A 21,699-nucleotide genomic window follows, 5' to 3' on the forward strand; every position below is an offset into this window, starting at 1 on the left:
CAAAATGGTCTGTCTTATGTTCATGTAATGGGAGTGTGGTGGGAGTGTCAGTGCATGGCTGTGTACACAGGTGCACAGCTGCAGACATAGGAGACCATAGTTAGATGGAGAAACTGCACCTGCACCCGATGGTGCAAATGATGGTGGCATCTAAGGATGCACCAGGCGGTATTAGTGCATGAACAGACAGTGAAAGTGGGTGTCTCAGTCCTTGCACGTTCAACCACACTGATGTACACAAGGGAAGGAGTTTGTAGCTCTATTTGCATAAAGTCACAGATGTGTGACAGCCAATAGGCCCTACTGCGCGCTCTTCTGTGTGCGCTTATGTGTGCAAGTAAGAATCAGGTAAAATACTAGCTCAGACCCTCTGCATACCTTCTGCATGCACACACAGCCCATCACATTCCTCTCACATATAGCTGTTACATTGCATATTCCCCTTGCCTCAGTAAAATAATAGGTTCAGAAGAAAAATGCCATAAAAATTGACTATACAAAAACAAGGAATCCTTCACAACTAAAACTGTTTTCCAATTTTTATGTTGTGAATTTGTATTTTATGTTCTTAGTGGATATATACTGTACATATACAATAATAAAAAGTAACAAGGGTAGGTTTTAGTTTCTAATCAGTCATGCAGTAAATAACAGAACATTTTCAAAACCTGGGGCCTGATTCAGAGCCGTTCGCTATTTGTGGTCGTTCGTTCAAAAACAAGGGGTGGCTATTCAAATGATCGTTCGCAAATTGCAGTCTGTTCCCACCTCTAAGTCTGAACGAGCGAGCAAAACATACGCTCGTTTATTTGATAAAAACGCCCCCTGGCCGCACGCACCATACGTCATGTCCGCTATTTATTAGATTAATCGAGTACATCGTACAGCGTATGAACTGCTCGCTATTCTTGTGGTTGGTGTTTTCAACCGCTATTTTGCGAGCAGTTCTGAGTTTAAAAAAACCAAGTGACATGGTCAATGACGCTGCTGTATTAATTATGCACTCCCATAAAACGCCCGTTTTGACCTTTAAGCACGCCTGCGTTCGGATCTCCACTCCCCGTTTTCAAGCACCTTCCCCTGTTACCACCCACATATGCCTCATTCTGTCACTCAAAATAGCAGGCCCTCGCTATATTGCGTACCAACGATTTTCGGCCGCACTGACTGGTTAGCGCATGCGTACTAAAAACCGTACGCATGCGCAGATGTGCGAACATCGCTCGGAACGAGCGTACTGCCGCTAGCGAGTGGCTCTGAATGAGGGCCCTGGTGTACAGGAAAACAGTATGGTAGCACTTAATATCCGATAATATGTTGGATTTTACTTTCTGAAATGTATTTTTTAAAAGTAGAGATATTATTTTTTACAGCACATTTTTGTTGTGCTGGAATCATAAAAGGTCCCCAATATGAACTCTAAAGATGCATACACACACAATGATATTTTTAATGATTATCGTTAATGATATCGTTTATCATTCAATCATTGAAAAAATCGTTCACTTTCTGAGTGAAAACGATGAACGATTATCGTTCATGCGAGTTCACGTTTGTAGTTTGTAGTTCAGTCAGACTGGCCAACTCAACGATTTTCATTTAGTTAATATTAGGGGTGAGCGGGTTCGGATTTCTGAAATCCGAACCCCCCCGAGCCCCCCCGATCCGAGTCCGATCCGAGTCAGGCTCGACTTTTCCCGCCTGACTTGGATCTGACATCGAGGCAAAACGTCATCATCCCGCCTTCCGAGTCTCGCGGGTTTTGGATCCTATATAAGGTACCCGCGTCGGCGCCATTTTCTCACTCGGCTGTGGACAGTGAAGAGGGAGGGTGGGAGTTAGTGCTGTGTAGTGTAGTGTAGTGTAGTGCTGCTGTTGTCCACTACTTCAAAGTCCATAGGGGCTGGCTGTGTTGTGCTGTGCTGCTGTTGTTAATAGGGGCTGTGTCCACTACTTCAAAGTCCATAGGGGCTGGCTGGACTGTGTTGTGCAGTCAGTTCTCCATAGGGGCTGTGTCCACTCCAAAGTCCTGTGCAGTGTCCCAGTCCTAAAGGGGTGCTGTAGTGTTGTCCAGGGGGTGCTCTGTCCATCAGGGGTGCTCCCCCCAAGTGCTAAAAAAATAATATATTTTCTGTGTTTGTGAATTGTGTGCGCAGTAGCCGCACGTGCATCAACAAAGTAGTGCCAAGCGTGCGCCTGTGTCATAAGTAAAGGGCCGGCTGGCTTGACCGTTAAGGGTGCTGTAACCCCCGAAAGTACACTCCAGTCCAAACCAAAAAAAAAATTATTTTCTGTGTTTGTGAATTGTGTGCGCAGTAGCCGCACGTGCATCAACAAAGTAGTGCCAAGCGTGCGCCTGTGTCATAAGTAAAGGGCCGGCTGGCTTGACCGTTAAGGGTGCTGTAACCCCCGAAAGTACACTCCAGTCCAAACCAAAAAAAAAATTATTTTCTGTGTTTGTGAATTGTGTGCGCAGTAGCCGCACGTGCATCAACAAAGTAGTGCCAAGCGTGCGCCTGTGTCATAAGTAAAGGGCCGGCTGGCTTGACCGTTAAGGGTGCTGTAACCCCCGAAAGTACACTCCAGTCCAAACCTAAAAAAAAATTATTTTCTGTGTTGGTGAATTGTGTGCGCAGTAGCCGCACGTGCATCAACAAAGTAGTGCCAAGCGTGCGCCTGTGTCATAAGTAAAGGGCCGGCTGGCTTGACCGTTAAGGGTGCTGTAACCCCCGAAAGTACACTCCAGTCCAAACCTAAAAAAAAATTATTTTCTGTGTTGGTGAATTGTGTGCGCAGTAGCCGCACGTGCATCAACAAAGTAGTGCCAAGCGTGCGCCTGTGTCATAAGTAAAGGGCCGGCTGGCTTGACCGTTAAAGGGTGCTGTAACCCCCGAAAGTACACTCCAGTCCAAACCAAAAAAAAATTATTTTCTGTGTTTGTGAATTGTGTGCGCAGTAGCCGCACGTGCATCAACAAAGTAGTGCCAAGCGTGCGCCTGTGTCATAAGTAAAGGGCCGGCTGGCTTGACCGTTAAAGGGTGCTGTAACCCCTGAAAGTACACTCCAGTCCAAACCAAAAAAAAATTATTTTCTGTGTTTGTGAATTGTGTGCGCAGTAGCCGCACGTGCATCAACAAAGTAGTGTCAAGCGTGCGCCTGTGTCATAAGTAAAGGGCCGGCTGGCTTGACCGTTAAGGGTGCTGTAACCCCCGAAAGTACACTCCAGTCCAAACCAAAAAAAAAATTATTTTCTGTGTTTGTGAATTGTGTGCGCAGTAGCCGCACGTGCATCAACAAAGTAGTGCCAAGAGTGCGTCATAAGTAAAGGGCCGGCTGGCTTGACCGTTAAAGGGTGCTGTAACCCACAAAGTACACTCCAGTCCGAACCAAAAAAAAATTTATTTTCTGTGTTTAGCCGCACGTATATATCAAATCGATATAACATAAATGGAGGACCAAACTTTCTCCGATAAAAATAAAATAGAGAAAGATCAAGAACCACTTCCTCCTAGTGCTGAAGCTGCTGCCACTAGTCATGACATAGACGATAACATGCCATCAACGTCGTCTGCCAAGGCCGATGCCCAATGTCATAGTAGAGGGCACATACAATCCCAAATGGCAAAGTTCAGGAAAATGACCTTGAAAAAGACATTTAAATCAGCTGAAGAGAAACGTAAACTTGCCAATATGCCATTTACGACACGGAGTGGCAAGGAACGGCTAAGGTCGATCCCTAGTATGTTCATGACTAGTGGTTCAGCTTCACATGACGATGGAAGCACTCCTCCCACTAAAAAAATCAAAAGAGTTAAGCTGGCAAAAGCACAGCGAAGAACTGTGCTTTCTAAGAAGATATCACAAATCCCCAAAGAGAGTCCAAGTGTGGTGGTGGTTGCGATGCCTGACCTTCCCAGCACTGGACGGGAAGAGGTGGCTCTTTCCACCATTTGCACGCCCCCTGCAAGTGCTGAAAGGAGCACCCACAGTCCACTTGCTGATATGCAAATTGAAGATGTCACTGTTGAAGTACAACAGGATGAGGATACTGGTGTAGCTGGCGCTGAGGAGGAAGTTGGCGAGGAGGATTCTGATGGTGATGTGGTTTGTTTAAATCAGGCTCCGGGGGAGACAGTTGTTGTCCGTGGGATGAAAAAGCCCATCACGGTCATGCCTGGGCAGAAGACCAAACATTCCACCTCTTTGGTCTGGCAATATTTCTATCCAAATCCGGACAACAACTGTCTTGCCATATGTACCATATGTAAAGGTGAAATAAGTAGGGGTAGGGACGTCAACCACCTAGGAACATCCTCCCTTATACGGCACCTGCAGCGCGTTCATAAAAAGTTACTGTCAAGTTCAGAAACTTTGGCTCAGACCGTAAGCAGTCCAGGGACACCTAAATCCCGTTGTCCTGTTGTATCCAAGCGCCTGCAAACCACACCGTCAACTCCCTCCTCGTCAATTTCCTCCTTAGTCAGGATCGGAAGTAGTCCTGCAGGCCATATCACTGGCATGACTGACTCTCCTATCCGGGATTCCTCCGGAGGATCCTGCATTGCTACGCCTACTGCTGCCGCTGCTGCTGTTGCTGCTGCTGCTGGGAGTCGTTCATCATCCCAGAGAGGAAGTAGGAACACCACTACTTTTACTAAACAATTGACCCTCCAACAGTCCTTAGCGAGGAGGATGAAGTACGACAGCAGTCATCCTGAAGCAAAACGTATAACTGAGGCCTTGACTGCTATGTTGGTGTTAGACGTGCGTCCGGTATCCGCCATTAGTGCAGTGGGATTTAGACAATTGATGGAGGTAGTGTGTCCCCGGTTCCAAATCCCGTCTAGATTCCACTTCACTAGGCAGGCGATACCGAGACTGTACAGAAACGTCAGAAAAAGTGTCCTCAGTGTCCTGAAAAATGCCGTTGTACACAATGTCCACTTAACCACGGACATGTGGACAAGTGGAACAGGGCAGACTAAGGACTATATGACTGTGACAGCCCACTGGGTAGATGTATCACCTTACGCAGCAACAGCAGCAGCGTCACCAGTAGCAGCATCTCAGAAACGCCAGCTCGTTACAAGGCAGGCTACGCTGTGTATCACCGGTTTCAGTAAGAGGCACACCGCCGACAACCTCTTAGAGAAACTGAGGGAAATCATCGCCCAGTGGCTTACCCCACTTAGACTCTCCTGGGGATTTGTGATATCTGACAACGCCACCAATATTGTGCGGGCATTACATCTGGGCAAATTCCAGCACGTCCCATGTTTTGCTCACACAATAAACTTGGTGGTGCAGAATTTTCTGAAAAGCGACAGGGGCGTGCAGGAGACGCTTTGGGTGGCCCGAAAAATTTCTGGCCACTTTCGCCATTCAGCGACTGCGTGCCGAAGACTGGAGCGCCAGCAAACACTCTTGAACCTGCCCCGCCATCACCTGAAGCAAGAGGTTGTGACGCGGTGGAACTCAACCCTCTATATGCTTCAGAGGATGGAGGAGCAGCAAAAGGCCATACAAGCCTATACATCCACCTATGACATAGGCAAAGGAGGGGGTATGCACCTGACTCAAGCGCAGTGGAGAATGATTTCCGTGTTGTGCAAGGTTCTTCAGCCCTTCGAACTTGCCACACGTGAAGTCAGTTCAGACACTGCCAGCTTGAGTCAGGTCATTCCCCTCATCAGGCTTTTGCAGAAGCAGCTGGAGAAAGTGAAGGAGGAGCTAAGACGGAGCGATTCCGCTCGGCATGTGGGACTTGTGGATGAAGCCCTTCATTCGCTTTGCCAGGATTCCAGGGTGGTCAATCTGTTGAAATCAGACCACTACATTTTGGCCACCGTGCTCGATCCTAGGTTTAAACCTATGTGGTGTCTCTCTTTCCGGCCGACACAAGCCTGCAGAGGTGCAAAGACCTGCTGGTGAACACACTGTCAGCTGAAGCGGAACGTGACACGTCAACGGCTCCTTCTTCATTTTCTCCCGCAACTGGGGCTGCCAGGAAAAAACTTAGGTATCCTAAGCAACCCGCTGGCGGTGATGCAGGGCAGGCAGGACCAAGTTTGGACATCTGGTCCGGACTGAAGGACCTGGCAACAATTTCTGACATGTCTACTGTCACTGCATATGATACTGTCACCATTGACAGAATGGTGGAGGATTACATCGGTGACAGCATCCAAGTAGGCATGTCAGACAGTCCATACCTGTACTGGCAGGAAAAAGAGGCAATTTGGAGGCCCCTGTACAAACTGGCTCTATTTTACCTGAGTTGCCCCCCCTCCAGTGTGTACTCCGAAAGAGTGTTTAGTGCAGCCGGGAACCTTGTCAGCGAAAGGCGTAGGAGGTTGCTTCCACAGAATGTGGAGAAGATGATGTTCATCAAAATGAATTATCAGCTCTTCCAGGGAGACCAGCCTCCAGAAGGTACAGAGGGACCTGTGGTGGTGGATTCAAGTGGGGACGAGTTAATACTTTGTGAGGATGAGGATGTACACACTGAAGAGGGTGAGGAATCGGTGGATGAGGAGGATGAGGATGACATCTTGCCTCCGTAGAGCCAGTTTGTGCAGGGACACATTAATTGCCAGCTTGTTTTGTGGGGGCCCAAACGAACCAATCATTTCAGCCACAGTTGTGTGGCAGACCCTGGCGCTGAAATGATTGATTTGTTAAAGTGTGCATGTCCTGTTTATACAACATAAGGGTGGGTGGGAGGGCCCAAGGACAATTCCATCTTGCACCTCTTTTTTTCTTTGCATTATGTACAGTTTGGGGCCTAGTTTTTCTAACTGCCATCCTGCCTGCCACTGCAGTGTCACTCCTAGATGGGTCACGTGTTTGTGCCGCCCACTCGTGTCGCTTAGCATAGTCATCCAGCTACCTCGGTGCAACCTTTTGGACATAAAAACACTATTGTGAGGTGTGAGGTGTTCAGAATAGACTGGAAATGAGTGGAAATTAAGGTTATTGAGGTTAATAATAGCATAGGAGCAGAAAAACCTACAAATTCTGTGATTTTAGCTGTTTTTATGCTTTTTTTCAAAAAAATACAGATCCAAAACACAAAACCCAGAACCCAAAACACGGAAGGGTGGTTTTGGCAAAACCAATCCAGATCCAAAACACGAAGAAAGATCCAGATCCAAAACCAAAACACAAAACACGAAAAGTGGCCGGTGCACACCCCTAGTTAATATGCAAAAATCGTTTGTAGTTCAAAAAAATCGTTCATTACATTTAGTAAATGAATGCTTCTAGTAAATGATTTTCGTTCATTTCTCCCTTGAAAAAATGAACTAAAATCTTTTACTAAAATCGTTCATTTACAAATTCATTGTGTGTGTGTATGCAGCTTAAAGGTGCATACACACGGTCAGATTTTTCTTCAGATCTGAATGATAACGATTTTAAAAATCACCAGTCGTTCATATCTGAAGGAAAATCTGACATATCTGACATGTTTGTCAGATGAACGATGAACGATGCGCGTTCCCACTTGCCAGATAACGATATCTGACATCTGATGCATTTGCAGTCAGTTTTGGACAATTCCATTCATTTTAATGCAGTCAACAATCATTCATAGTTCAAATCATTCAAATCGTTGGCAAATCATTCAGATCGTTCAATCGTTCATCTGTAACTAAAAACATATACTGTTATGCTGCACATCCATTACACGATGCGGGGACAACGGCACAATTTGCTACACCGTCATCTCCCGCGGGGTGAAGTGCATACACTGAACGTTCAGACGTTCAGTGTATGCAGATCAATCATCCCCGAACATGGCAACCTGACGGCGGTCGTCAGGTTGACCATCATGTTCGGGCGATGATTGATGTTAAAAATGACCAGCGGGCACGTGCATCGCTGGTCGTTTTTAACCTTTTACTGCCCGATTTGTGGGCAATTACCAAGCGATGGAGCGATAACTACTGTAGTTATTGCTCTATCGCTAGGTTTAATCGCCTAGTGTATGGGCAGCATAAGGTGGCACAGTGTTTTGCATTGCTGTCTCACAGCAATAAGGTCATGGATTTGATTCTGACCAGAGCCATATCTGCCCGAGTTTTCACGGCTTGTCCTCTGGACGAAACCATCGCTGCCCCAAGCATCTGGCTAGCAGGGTTCCTAGAACGGCACCCAGCCACCAGATTCGCTGCTGCGGTGTCAGCCGGTGCATCCTCTGGATGCTCCAGACATGGAAACCACAGCCTATACAGCCCCCCTATAAACTCTTAACAATATATAAAAAGTTTCCCAGTGAATTATTAAGACTTTTGTAATTACTTATAAGCTCTAGTTGTTAATAATTCATACATTTTTGTTAACCTTTTTTTATTTTACATTTTTTGATTACGATAAGGAAAATTTTTTCTTCAAGATATATTTTCAGCAGCACCTAAAATTCTTACGCCTCCGTCAATATAGTGACTGGGCACATTTTTTGCGTATAATTCCTTGCACATATAGAGCTAGAATGAAGGTTGGAGTAGGCATGTAAGTATGGGCAGAGTACAGAAAGGCCCTATCTGCGCAAATGAATCCTATGTATATTACAAGCATATGCTCCAGTAAGGAGGTGAAGCTCTTGTGCTGGGCCACCAACTGGGGGAGACTGTCGAGCCCGTAGTCCTGGGCCTGGAGAGAGTAGGGGCCTGGGTGGCAGCGGTGCAGATATGCACTGGCACCCAGAGAGAAACGTCACTGCCACTGGCACTTCAGATATATGGCGCAGGCCGTGAGCAATCACAACTCGCGGACCAGTAGCCAATCAGGAGTGAGCTGTGATTGGCTTGCGGGTGGCACCATATATCTGAAAAGTGCCAGCGGCAGTGCTGTTTGTTTCTCCCTGGTTGCCAGTGCAGACTGCATATCTGCCCTCCCAGTCCAGCCAAGTTGCACTGTGACCGGTGTCATGGTGGAGTACTGGGAGAGCCCCCTAAGCAGCCAGCCTGGTACTATGAGCAGACCATGGAGCAGCAGCAGCTGCAGGAGCAGAGATAGGCGCTCAGGACCCGGACCAAGAGGGAATTCCAGCTCAAGCTCAATGACCCCTTTAGGATGGGCCAGATGGTGAGCAGGGGTCCACACTGGAGAGTAACACTGAAGTGGGGAGGGGACCACATACATTCTGAGGGGGTGAGGTAGGGGTCACACTGAGGGTGAGAGGAGTGGCATCACACTTAGGAGGGTAGTAGGGGAGGGAAGACAGTAATGTGATGAGGGACCTGCCCTGCCTATTTTGTCAGTACCGGGCCCCACAGTTTCTGGTGGCAGCCCTGCTCATGGGTAATGATAATGATCAGCTGTCACTTCTGAATGGCTCAGTGCATCCCTCACAGTAATATTATTACTAGTATAATGTGGCTGCTGCAATCTTTTAGCATTATTACATTAATATTTGTAGTTGATCTGCAGTGATAGAGCAGATTCCCAATGGACCTATCAAAGAAGAAGGCAAAGGATATTTGTATTGACTTGAACTTAATTAGCCCTTTCATATTGTGTTTGCTGCTGGTTTTAATTGCCTTTTACATGGTAAATGCAACTTTATTATTTATTAATAAAACTGTCAAGACATGGACAAACAATATTGTGCATGAAGCATTTACAGTAATTGTGGTATTATCCGCACTGTGAAGCCACATCTTATGCTATGCATACCAAATTGCACACATTTAGCAATACAGCCAGCTCTGCAACCGAAGCAAAATGCATCCTTTTTTACAATACATTTTATACCTGTGATTTAGCGGCATATTCCATCCAATTCAGAATGAGCCCCATACTGATGTATCCTCATACACTCAGGCCCGCCAAGAGCTGCGGCGGGCCCGGGTAACAGGGGGCATGGCCTAATCGCGGGAGGCATGGCCACGCCCTCTTCCTGACAAAAAAAAACAAACAAAAAAGAATTGCAGCACCGCGCGCTGGGGAGTGGGGCACTCTGAGCCCCTTCAGCCCTGCTCAAAGCCAGGGGGGGCACGATCAGTGTGATCGCTCCCCGGGCACGATCAGTGTGATCGCTCCCCCCCTCAGGCATAGGAGACCGGTGTGGCTGCTGCTCAACAGCCACAAGCAGTCTCCCACTGCAGCTCAGCACACACAGCCCAGCACGCACAGCCCATGGGCTGCTGTGAGGGAGGGGGGGCGGCGCCGGACCCGGGCCCCTCAGGAAGCCCGGGCCTGGGTAATCTGTACCCGCCCCCCCTCTTGGCACCCCTGCATACACTGTTGCTCTAGTCGCAGCAAATAGCCTCTCTTGGTGCGCCATGTTCCGGATGACTCAGCAATGACGAATGTCTTTGTCACTCAAAATGTGTGTCTTATTCACATAAATAAAACAACTGGAAATTACAAAATTACATTGCTGGCTTGCACTGATCAATTTGTATTAGTGTGTGAATCTGTGTAAGAAGCGCTACGATGCAGCGGGTGCGGCTTTTTCTCACGCCAAGTTCCATTGTGCTTTATCTGCAACTGTACATGTTTAAAACTAATTCCTGTGCAGTTAAAGTCACAGTCCAGCATCTCTAGTAAACTTTGAATGCTGTTTCACTTTATTTGAATGCGAATAACACACAAAATGTGAAGAAAAAGAGAGAACACTTTGGGCCATATTCAATTAGCGTCAAAAAGCCGTTTTCGGTAAAAAAGTTTCACCGATGACGTCATTTTGCCAGAGGAAACTTATCCCCGTATTCAATTGTGGTGACTTGTCAACGGTGCGAAAACGCAATGCAATGTACCCGGCGGAAAAGTTTCGCCTATGAATTGCTGTTGGGAAAAAAGTGCAGAATTGCAGTTTTGGGGTGCAAAGGTGGGGAAACCACCCTCCAGCCTTAGAACAGGTCCCCAAAGGTAAACTGCATTAAAAAAAAGCTTAAAAAAAATAAAGAACACCCCAAAAAATGACTTTGAAAAAGGGGGTGAAAAAGTTCAAAGTTGGGGTACAAACTTACAAACTAGCGAAATAGACTTTAGAGGGGTCTGCAAGTATGGGGGAGGTATATTTTGGATTGCAGGTGCTTCCTGAAGGTGTGTTTTTAATGCTTTTTAAGACCTCACTTTTGCCATTTTTAACCATGCTTGCACCCATTTTCATGTACCCCAAATTTGCTGGGACTACTTATTTTTGCCACAAAAAACATGTAAATGCTATTATTCACCACTTGTGCAAAGATGCTAAATAGCAGCTATTGAGAGCATTTAAGCACACCAAATACCTTCAGCAGGGCTATTTGGGGGTATCCATAGTGATCCCCAATGTCAGTGCATCTTTTGGGGGATGCCATTCCTCAAATCGGCCGCTCGCAGGAAAAGTGTTTTCTCCAAAAACACGCGTTGTAGGCGGAATGTCTGGCAGGCGAAAAGGACTGTACTTTTTGCAGCTAATTGAATATGCCCCTTTACCTCTAAAGCATCTCAGTTTCTCTGGGCAACTTAAGCCGTATAGCATATAGACACTAGGGGGTAAATTTACTAAGATTCGAGTTTGGTTGAGTTAGCATTCTCTGGAGAGTCTAGCCATTTTTTTCCACTCTCAAATTTACTAATGACAAACTCGGGAGAGAAATCTCCTTTGCTACAGGATGTCTGGAGAGTTACACTTCTCCAAGTAGAATCCAATGGGGGTACCTGAAAAAGATGCTATACTCACCTCTGTCCTTGCGCTAAAAAAAAACCGAGTGACCCGATCCATGCCGGACAAGTATTGGTATATGTGTTACTGTGACCCATGTGTAACCAGCCAATGAGTGGCCGCTATATGTAAAGCGGCCTCTGATTGGTTGCTGGGCTGTGGTATTTCCAGAAGAGGTCCATCTCCTATCGTTCATGAAGTATTGTTATATGTGACAACACATATACCAATACTTGTCCGCCATGGATTGGGTCACTCGGTTTTTTTTTTTTTGCCAAGTCTGGGGATTCTACAGAGACCAGCGCAAGGACAGAGGTGAGTGTAGCATCTTTTTTTCAGGTACTCATGTTGGATTCTACTTGGAGAAGTGGACAGAACATCTGGCAGCAGGTAAGTACTGTATGTGTGAGTGAGGTAGGTGTATGTAATAAAGTTAGACTTTCTACGGTGTGTGTTGTGGGTTTTTTAGTATTTTTTTTACAGCGGGGGTACGGGTGCAAGCCGCCTGCTGGCACTTGCAGTTCCACAGGTGCCAAAGGGTAGTTCCATGGTAAAAAAAACATTAGTATTACACTGTTAACAATACTATTACCCCTGTACCCACAGCCAAGGGGTGCAGGGAAGAGCAGCAGGCTTCAACCTAAGCCTGGGGTGCTCAGGAGAGGGGGACACCTTTATTGGGGAGGTCCCTACCTCCCCTGAGATTCCAGGCTTTGGCTGACTGGCTTGGGGTGCGAATGCTTTGACTGGGGAGACCCGGTGATAGGGTCCCCCGGCTGTGGCATTACACCCCAGCCGGATTTGAGTCCGGTGCTGGTTTTACATATAGGGGGAACCCTACGCAGTTTTTACCCCCCTATTTTTAAAACCAGGACTGGCTCAGCATCAAGGTGCTGGTTCCTAAAATACAGGGGGACCCTATTCATTCATTTTTCCCCTGTATTTTAAGGAACCAGGACTGGCTGAGCAGTCCAGGGCTGGTTATGCTTTTGTGCTGCACAATTACAAATGCCATCAATATGCCACAACTACAGTATATAGCACGATATGGCACAAATGTCAATCAAAAGTTGTTCCACATTTGTAAATAATTAGCCAGGGTCTTCTCTACCCTATGTGTCATATGTCTCTACTTAGTATGCCCCTGATTTTATGTCTTATGCTGAATTGTCTACTGGTTTTTTAATTACCTGAATGGAATATGTAACTGTGGGCCTGATGCAGACCCGCTCGCGAGCGCTATGTGGTCACAAGCGGGTCGATGGTGGCCCAGTGCGCATGCACATGACGGAGCCGGCTCCGTCGTGCGCATGCGCGAGACCAGGATAGCGACGGGCAAACCGCCGCTCTGGGTCTCGTACCAAAGGGGGCGTGCTGTCGATGTTGAGTGACAGCACCCCCCCTTTGGTGGGCGGGTCGGGGGCGTGGCTGCCAAGATGGAGGCATTCCCATGGGAACGCCTACCGTCTGGGGCCGGCCCCACTGACATCACAAGTGTTGTCAGTGGGAGTGCTTTCGGCTCTGTTAGAGCCAAAAGCACTCTTGGGCTTGCGACGAACAAGACCCTACCACAAGGGTCTCGTCGCAAGCCCGATGGTCAAGACCATCGCGACCATCATCATGGCCGCTCGCTATAGCTGTGGGTGGTCACCCACAGCTATGCGAGCGGCCAGGAGGCCATTCTGAAAAACCAGAGGGCCTGCCCTGACCTAGCTCATATTGCTCACCCCTAAACTAGGAGATTGAGGGCCTAATTCAGACCCGCTCGCGAGCGCTGACCCGCTCGCAGGATGGGTCGAGGGAGCTCCGTCGTGCGCCTGCGCGAGACCCGCATAGCGACAGCCAAGCTGTCGCTATGGGTCTCGCACCAAAGGGGGCGTGCTGTCGATGGTGAGTGACAGCACGCCCCCTTTGGTGGGCGTGCCGTGGGCGTTGCTGCCCAGACGGAGGCGTTCCCATGGGATAGAGCCAAAAGCACTCCTGCGCTTACGGCAGCGAGACCCTACCGCAGGGTCTCGTCGCAAGCCCAATGGTCGCAATGGTCATGACCATCGCGACCATCTTTTTGGCTGCTCACATAAGCTGTGGGTGGTAACCCACAGCTATGCGAGCGGCCAGGAGGCTGCTCCATTTTTAGGTAGGAGGGCCCTGATTCAGAGCGTCTGGCTCTGAATCAGGCCCTGTATCCATACTATTAATACTATCTGTAATTGCTAGCTCATGACTATCCACATACTGTACAATATGTGTTTGTGTCAGCATGTTTAGGTCTATTGTGTTGTTTATTGTTGTTTATTGTATTGATATTATGTTTTTTATTGCATTCATGTATGTCAAATCTGTAAGTCTGTCTGGTGCCATAGAAACCTATAAATAAACGTTGATGATGATATTGATAAATTGTAAAATATAATTAACTGTAAGTCCTGACCATAGATTGTTTCTGTTTTATTTTATTTATTACAGTATGGATACTTTATATCTGTCCTGCAAATCACAAAAATGGAAAATAAGCTCTTCTGCATTTTTATATGCTAGTTACTGATTGCTATTATTTCTGCATTTGTTGTGTATTGTTGATAATTCACAATTGTGCGATATTAAATTGTTTCAGAAATAAAATCACTAAATTATGTATAGAAGTTTTAATGCTGTTTGATTGATGTTCTTTAATCTTTTCTAACAAACTTTTCCAATGACCATTTCATGAATATATTTTGTGACTTTTTTTTTTTAGATTTTTTTTAATACTTTTTTAATATTTTTTTTATTTTAAAGGGCTGAGCCAGTTCTGTCTCGGATACAGGAAAACCGGAGGAGAGTAATTTTGCCTTCAATAGACAACATCAAACAGGACACATTTGAAGTTCAGAGATATGAAAATTCAGCCCATGGATACAGTTGGGAACTCTGGTGCATGTATATAAGTCCTCCTAAAGACTGGTGGGATGCTGGGGATCCATCTTTGCCTATAAGGTTGGTGGAAGCTAATAACTATTTACAAAAATGAAAGTATTTTTCCATTACATAAATATACAGGAAGGCTCAAAACATGCATACAATTTAATGTGTAATGTAATGCAGGCCACTTTAAAATCATCCTTATTCAAATCGTACTGCAGGCAGCCTCCTCTAATTGAAGCAGGGTATATGCCCAACACTGCTGAAGTATTCATTTTTTAATTATAAAAAAAGTTGTGAATGTGTCATAGCATGATCTTATCAGTTCAAATGTCAGCATTTTCTTTAAGTTGTAAAATGTACATTGCACATTTGCCAATACTATACAGGGTATAATAGCTCTGTTGGTGCTAGTGTTTGTCCTACCTTTCTTCCAGACCTCAAAGACTTAGGAAACATATGTCCCAGGAGGGTTAATAGGATATAACAGTCAATGAAAAATAAAAAGATTTTCTAAAGAGAGTAGACTTGAGAGATATGTTATAAGGGTGAACAGTAATTTGTAGGACAGAACAACGTTTCTAAATGTACAGAAGAAATGTCGGTATAAAAGGTTGATATAGTAAAGAACTATAAGATCTGAGCAATAAAATAGTCAACAGTTTAAATGTGTGATAAAAGTAGAAAATATTCCAACCATGTAACAATAAGGAATACAAGAGTTACACAATTTTTTGTTTATAATATTAGTCTATTTCTATTGCACTGTTATAAAAAATGTTGGCTACATATATATACTTCAAAAAATGTATTTACGTTTTGGTTTTTATCATTTGCTACGTAGCACCTAATGTAAATATGATTGCTTGTATATATGAATACCAACATGTATGGCTCAAAGGCAAATGAGAGCATGACATCATATAGTGGAATGCCAGTTGGAATATTTGAGATATATGATGTGTGAAGCATCATCCTCATGGAGAAACTTGAGAGTTATGATGGCTTCTTGGTGAACTGGTGGACAGTTTAATTCAGAGTATGCAATGTCATTTAGATTGCTAAGGTTCTTTCATTAGGCATAATTTCATGTGTAGGAGTGAGCAAAACATTACCAGCCTAGTTGCACCTAATTGCAAAGGGAAATGAAAAACAACTAAAAAAAGTATCATGAACTTGAAAGTGCATCAGTCTTAAATGTATAAAATTTTATCTCAAAATAATATTTGTATTATAATTAGTCTTTATTTTATAGTGCTATACATTGAGAGGATCTTTTTACAAACAAGTTACATGCAATTACATGGCACAGAACGTAAAGAAGGTTTTGTCGAAAAGAGCTCATAATCTGACAAAAAGTGTGGGTAACAACAGATGCATAATATAAGGGAGTGGCAATGGCAGCTAATGGTAGGAAAGTTGTGTGCGGACACTGAGCTACATTGGGCCCCACCGGTGTGGCTGTTCAATACTCCACCCAGGCTGTGCATGCATCATCAAATAAAAAAGCTTGCTGCTCATGTAGCCTAGGTCAGTGTGAAACCATGAAACACCTCCTAGGCTGCACGTGAAGTCACTTTCACCCACCCAAAATGAGTCCAAGCTGTGCCAGAGGATCATCATTTGGGGCTGAAGCCTGAAACTCCATACCATCACTGCAACGACTGGCCCTAAGTGAGGCCTCAATACTCTGTACTCACTTCTCTCCCTCTATTCAACCCTTGTAAATGTTCCTTCAAAGTGCCACTTAAATTCAAGCACTATGTACATTTCCATTCCTACATTTTCCTCCTAAAATTACTGCTGAGTTTAGCCTCATTTATGACGTAAATTTATCGAGAAAGAGGGAAAATTGGGACTGTATTATATGTGTGCTGATTTTATTTAACAGCATTCTTTGAATTGCACTTAGAAATTAACTTTTCTAACAAATTAGGGCTAGAAGATACACAATATGTCCCAATATGTCCCATTAATTAATAAATAATTAATAACTTGATTGATTCAGATAAAAAAAGATACATTTCCACATCATAAGGAGAAACATGTTCCACTTTTTATTTACAAGTAGTAACATTGTAGTTTTCATTATGAAATAGACTGGTATATTATTTAACCCCAGGAAAAGCTATAACCTTTTGTAATTAAAACGAATGTTCTCAAATTATTTATAAAGAGAGAAAAAATGGGTTTTCTTTTGCTGATGTGTGTTGTTAGCAATAAATATAAAATGATAGCAAAAATATACTGTATACTGGGGGAGAGAGTAGAATTGAACATCTGTTATCTAGCACAGACTGCAGCAATGCACTTACTGTACTAAACTTTAGTAATAAGGTTTGCAAAATTAAACCACAGTCTTGAGTTTTAAACTGGGAACATGTGGTTGCTATGGTAAATCTGATAATGGTTTGTATTGTGCTCACAGATTGTTACATGCTTCTTTATTTCTGTGCAATAATTTCTTGATAAGTGGAAATGAATTATTCATCCAAAATACCATTTTTTTCTAATTGCTTTAAACCTTGTATTTATTGATGATAATATAATTTGCATATTATAGTTCACACAAAGAATGAAAGTAAGGGCCGTATTAATTTAGAAGCAAAAAGCCTTTTTCCTCGCCGATCGCGGCTTTTCGCATGGTCTGAACTTATCTCCAAATTCAATTCCAGCCAGTTATCGCCTATGCGAAAAGTCAATGCAATGTATTAGGCGAAAAAGATTTGCCTAAGAAAAGCAGGAGAAAAGAAGTGCAACATTTTCATTTTGGGGTGCAAACGTAAGGAAACCACTCAGAACCCTTGGGACAGCCCCCAAAGGACAACTGTGTCAAAAAATCAGGGAAAAAAAATAATAATAACACCCCAAAAAATACTTTCATTTTGGGGAGAAAAATTACAAAGTGGGGGGACAAGCATATAAACTAACGAAATAGCCTTCTTAGGGGTCTGCAAGGATGGGTCCGGTGTTTTTAGGATTGCAGGTGCATGCAACAGGTGCATTTTTCATGTTTTTTTAAAATTCACTTTAGAGACTTTAACAGATGCTAGCACCCATTTTCAAGTAACCCAAATTTGACAGGACTACTTTTTTCACCAAAAAATACTGCTTAATGACATTCTTCACCACTTTTACAAGGACGCTAATAATAAGGATTTAAACAAGTTCAGTGTCCCAAATAGATTTATTAGGGCTATTGGGACACTTCTACATTGATCCCCAATGTTAGTGTATCTTTTGGGGGGGTTCGGACTTTTTTCCCCTATTCTGACAGTACTTTTCCCCTGTTCTGCATTCGCCGCTTGCCGTTTTCGCCTGGTTAGTGATTGAATAGGGCAAAAATCGGGGACGCACACGATAAGTTTTTGCGTCCAAAACACGCAATGTAGGTGAAAAGTTGGGTAGGCGGAATTTTTTTGCCGAGGCAAAATAAATTGAATACGACCAAATGTCTGCATATCTGAAAGGTAGAACTCTTCTACCTACAGTACACTATCTGTGGCACAAAATGGTGGTCACTGCAATAAAACACCATGGATGTACTTCATGCACATTGCAAAATGCTTACATTTTGCATCACTGCCCTTTGATGGTTCGCCCAATGGAGGGCTACACCTACCTACTTTTGGGGAGAGTTCACATAGGGGAGATGCTTTTGTCCATTGTGGGTTAGGGATGGAATAAATAGTGTCATTATGACCCTGGCCCCCTTTGTGTTTCAATGGTTCCAATTGTGCCATCACACTGAGAGGGTACAGCTATGATGACACAATTCTCTCTCATTGCATCATCAAACCTCCTGTTCCGCCTATTCACTAAGATGTAGGCAGTATGTAGAAGGATGATCTGCTCTCCTGAGTGTCCTTGGAACATAAATATAGCAGTGTTCTGGACGTAGGTAAGTACGATGAAGTACATCATCATGGTGGGCAGAGAGGTAAGAAAAATCTGTGAGGAACGCTGTTTAGAAATGTACACTGCAAAGTAGACTCTAACATTAATTTAGTATCACCCCTTTCATTGAAATAAAATAGTTTTTCTGTCATATTATTGCTCAGTTTGCCCTTAAATTAATTATACCACACAGCGCTCTTGGAAATATGCTTCTCCTCCATAACGTAAGATAGAGACGGAAAATGAGTTCCAGACTACCGTCTCTGAGCTACAGTAAGGTAATACTCATCATTTAAAGAGTGGCAATGGCTCTACACCCTTCTTTACAGCTACACCACATGCTTTGCAGTAACAGCCTTTCTTTGCCTAATTTCCCATTTTGCAAAGTATCCCTGCAAAGTAATCTCTGTAAACTCAGACATCTTACTCCAGAAACCCCCGCACATCAGGTCCAAAGTAGGTTGTACAATGTACAGTTGACTTTTTATGTATCATGTATTTGGAAGAAAGAGTCATATTTGGGATCTACTTGATTTAAAGTTGGGGTATTTTAACAGGTTGCTTTGCTTTTCCTGAGATGATTATTAGCATATAGTTAAATCTGCAAAAACAGCCCTGTCAACTGTCCTTATTTTGGAAGACTTCCCTGTCAAGATTTGAAATCCTGAATGCATGGATAGTTGGAAGATATGTATAACTTCAGATTTCTTTACTTGTGAAGGACAAGCCTTGTATACCCTTTCAGTGCCGTACATACTGCATATACAATAAATGGTCATGTTGTCTTCCAGCTCTTGCATAACTACACATTTCAGCAAGCCTGGTAAGCTATGACTTGTTGTTCCACAAATGTTGTTTCTCAATCTGATCAGTCAAATTGTATTTAGTGTTTTGTGCCTCTCCTTAATGGAATAGTGTGTGTTAATGTCAGCATTGTTTTTTTTTAGCCTCTTCTACTGTTTCCATAATCATCTATATAGATTATCTCTTCTCTTTAGCTTAAAAATTGTGAAGGCTCAAAGTACATCTCAAGAGGGAGTAACCACTGGTTTCTGGTTGGTGGTGATGTAGAGTCCAATAAACCTGATGGCAATAAAATTATGAATCTTTAAACTGTTTAAAATGTTAGTCCCTAATTTTGTTATATAGACTTTCAAATATGTGATAAAAAATGCTACAATCAGATACAATTCAATCCCACAGATAATTCCAACATAATGTACAACTTGATATTTGGGAAAGCCTAGACAGAAGGAACAAATAACAAACAAGAATTTTAGTTTTTGAAAGTGGATAATCCAAGAGTACCTACATTTTATCTCCTTCCCATGGTACATAAAAATGCCACAGATGCCCCATATTGTCTCTAGCATTTGTGGTCACTCAGAACAAGCCAGCACCTTATTAGATGTATACTTGTGGCATCATGTTCTCAGTTTCCAATTCTACCTGAAGGACACATCTAATGTATTATGTAAGATTAAAGGTATCAAGCTCAGCAAAAAAAATTATCTCCTTTTTCATCAAATTCTTATATATACGAGTAAGCATTGGCCATTAAATAGGGATTGATGCTAAATACTTTCTCAATATGGACAGCTCCCCAGTATTTCATAATATTTTCATTGATCTACAGTATTTCATATTACACAGGAGTTATCTCATGTTCATGTACAAATTCTACATTCAAATTACGGAAACACAGTCATAGGAGCAGCTTGTGCTCCTATGTTTGACATTTTTTTTCTTGACTGGTGGGAACGGGAACATATGTGTAAAGGGAACAATGAAAAATACACCCAACTCATTCTCACCTGTCTTCTCATTATAGCAAAGTTTGATATTGTAGAGAAGGAGCAAGGAACAATCACTTCATTTAATAAGGATACTCAATGACAACGAGTTTAACCTCAGTATAACCCCTGAGATAGAATAAAAAAAGACTTTTCCTAATAGGTGCTATCATTAGAGTATTAGACAGCTGTTTAATCAAGTAGGAATTCAGGGCCTGATTCAGAGCCGGACACTCTGACCAGAGTGCTCGTTCTGAATCAGGGCCCTCCTACCTAAAAATGGAGCGGCCTCCTGGCTGCTCGCATAGCTGTGGGTGACCTCCCACAGCTTATGTGAGCGGCCAAAAAGATGGTCGCAATGGTCATGACCATTGCGACCATTGGGCTTGCGACGAGACCCTGCGGTAGGGTCTCGCTGCCGTAAGCCCAGGAGTGCTTTTGGCTCTATCCCATGGGAACGCCTCCGTCTGGGCAGCAACGCCCCCGGCACGCCCACCAAAGGGGGCGTGCTGTCACTCACCATCGACAGCACGCCCCCTTTGGTGCGAGACCCATAGCGACAGCTTGGCTGTCGCTATGCGAGTCTCGCGCATGCGCACGACGGAGCTCCCTCAACCCATCTTACGAGCGGGTCAGCGCTCGCGAACGGGTCTGAATTCGGCCCTCAATCTCCTAGTTTAGGGGTGAGCAATATGAGCTAGGTCCCCCCAGCTGGGACCTAGCTCATAGAACAGAAATAGTAATAATAAATGGAGATAATGATAAATTAATAAGAAATTGTATAATACTACCTGGATTATTAAACAATTTATTGACATACATAAAAATACTAATAACAAATAAAATATTTTAATTGAAAGAAATATTGGTAGAAATACTGGGACTTAAAGTATTGTCAATTTCTCCAAGCAGACATGCCGCTTAAATTTTGACCAGTACTCACAAGAATTGTAGGATGTGGTATTAAATCAAATATGAAACTGATAATAAAGTCATCTAGAGTAGTACATAGCAGTTGTAAATTACCAGATAAATAGAATCTTTTAGCAATGTCAGAAGAATGGTAAGTATTGGTAAATAGACCCCCTAAGATACAGTATCAGTCTTGTTACCAATGGCTAAGATGTCTTGGGACAGATTGTTAGTTGTTTATAGCAGATACATTATGTTTACTTATTCTGTAAGTTCTCAATGTGAAATATGATCCTTTTGGTTTCCTTATTATTAACTGAAAATAGTTTTGACATCTACATGTTAAGCCCTATACACACTGGATGATGTGTGTATTGAGCGATATCAGCAGCAGCAGGCCCGGTGAGGGTGATGGGATTGGTAAGGGCATACACACCTGCCAATGCCGGCAAGGACAAATGACAATGGGGGGGTGTGAGGCCATGCTGCATTTGGCAGCATGGCATCGTTAATGATATCCCCAGATTGAGCTGCATGTAC

General features: G+C 43.8%; 1 protein-coding gene across 1 annotated transcript in view; it reads left to right on the forward strand.

Moving 5' to 3' along the window:
• The window catches only part of GALNT17 (polypeptide N-acetylgalactosaminyltransferase 17), a 492,961-nt gene that overhangs the window by 317,087 nt on the left and 154,175 nt on the right, over positions 1 to 21,699 (forward strand). Inside the window, exon 5 of the mRNA XM_088445857.1 lies at positions 14,435 to 14,632. Within this exon, the coding sequence (XP_088301983.1) occupies positions 14,435 to 14,632 (198 nt within the window). The remainder of the gene's footprint in view (positions 1 to 14,434; positions 14,633 to 21,699) is intronic.

Source organism: Taudactylus pleione, unplaced genomic scaffold (assembly GCF_031769625.1).
Source record: "Taudactylus pleione unplaced genomic scaffold, aTauple2 ptg000391l, whole genome shotgun sequence".
In the NCBI taxonomy this organism is placed as follows: domain Eukaryota; kingdom Metazoa; phylum Chordata; class Amphibia; order Anura; family Myobatrachidae; genus Taudactylus; species Taudactylus pleione.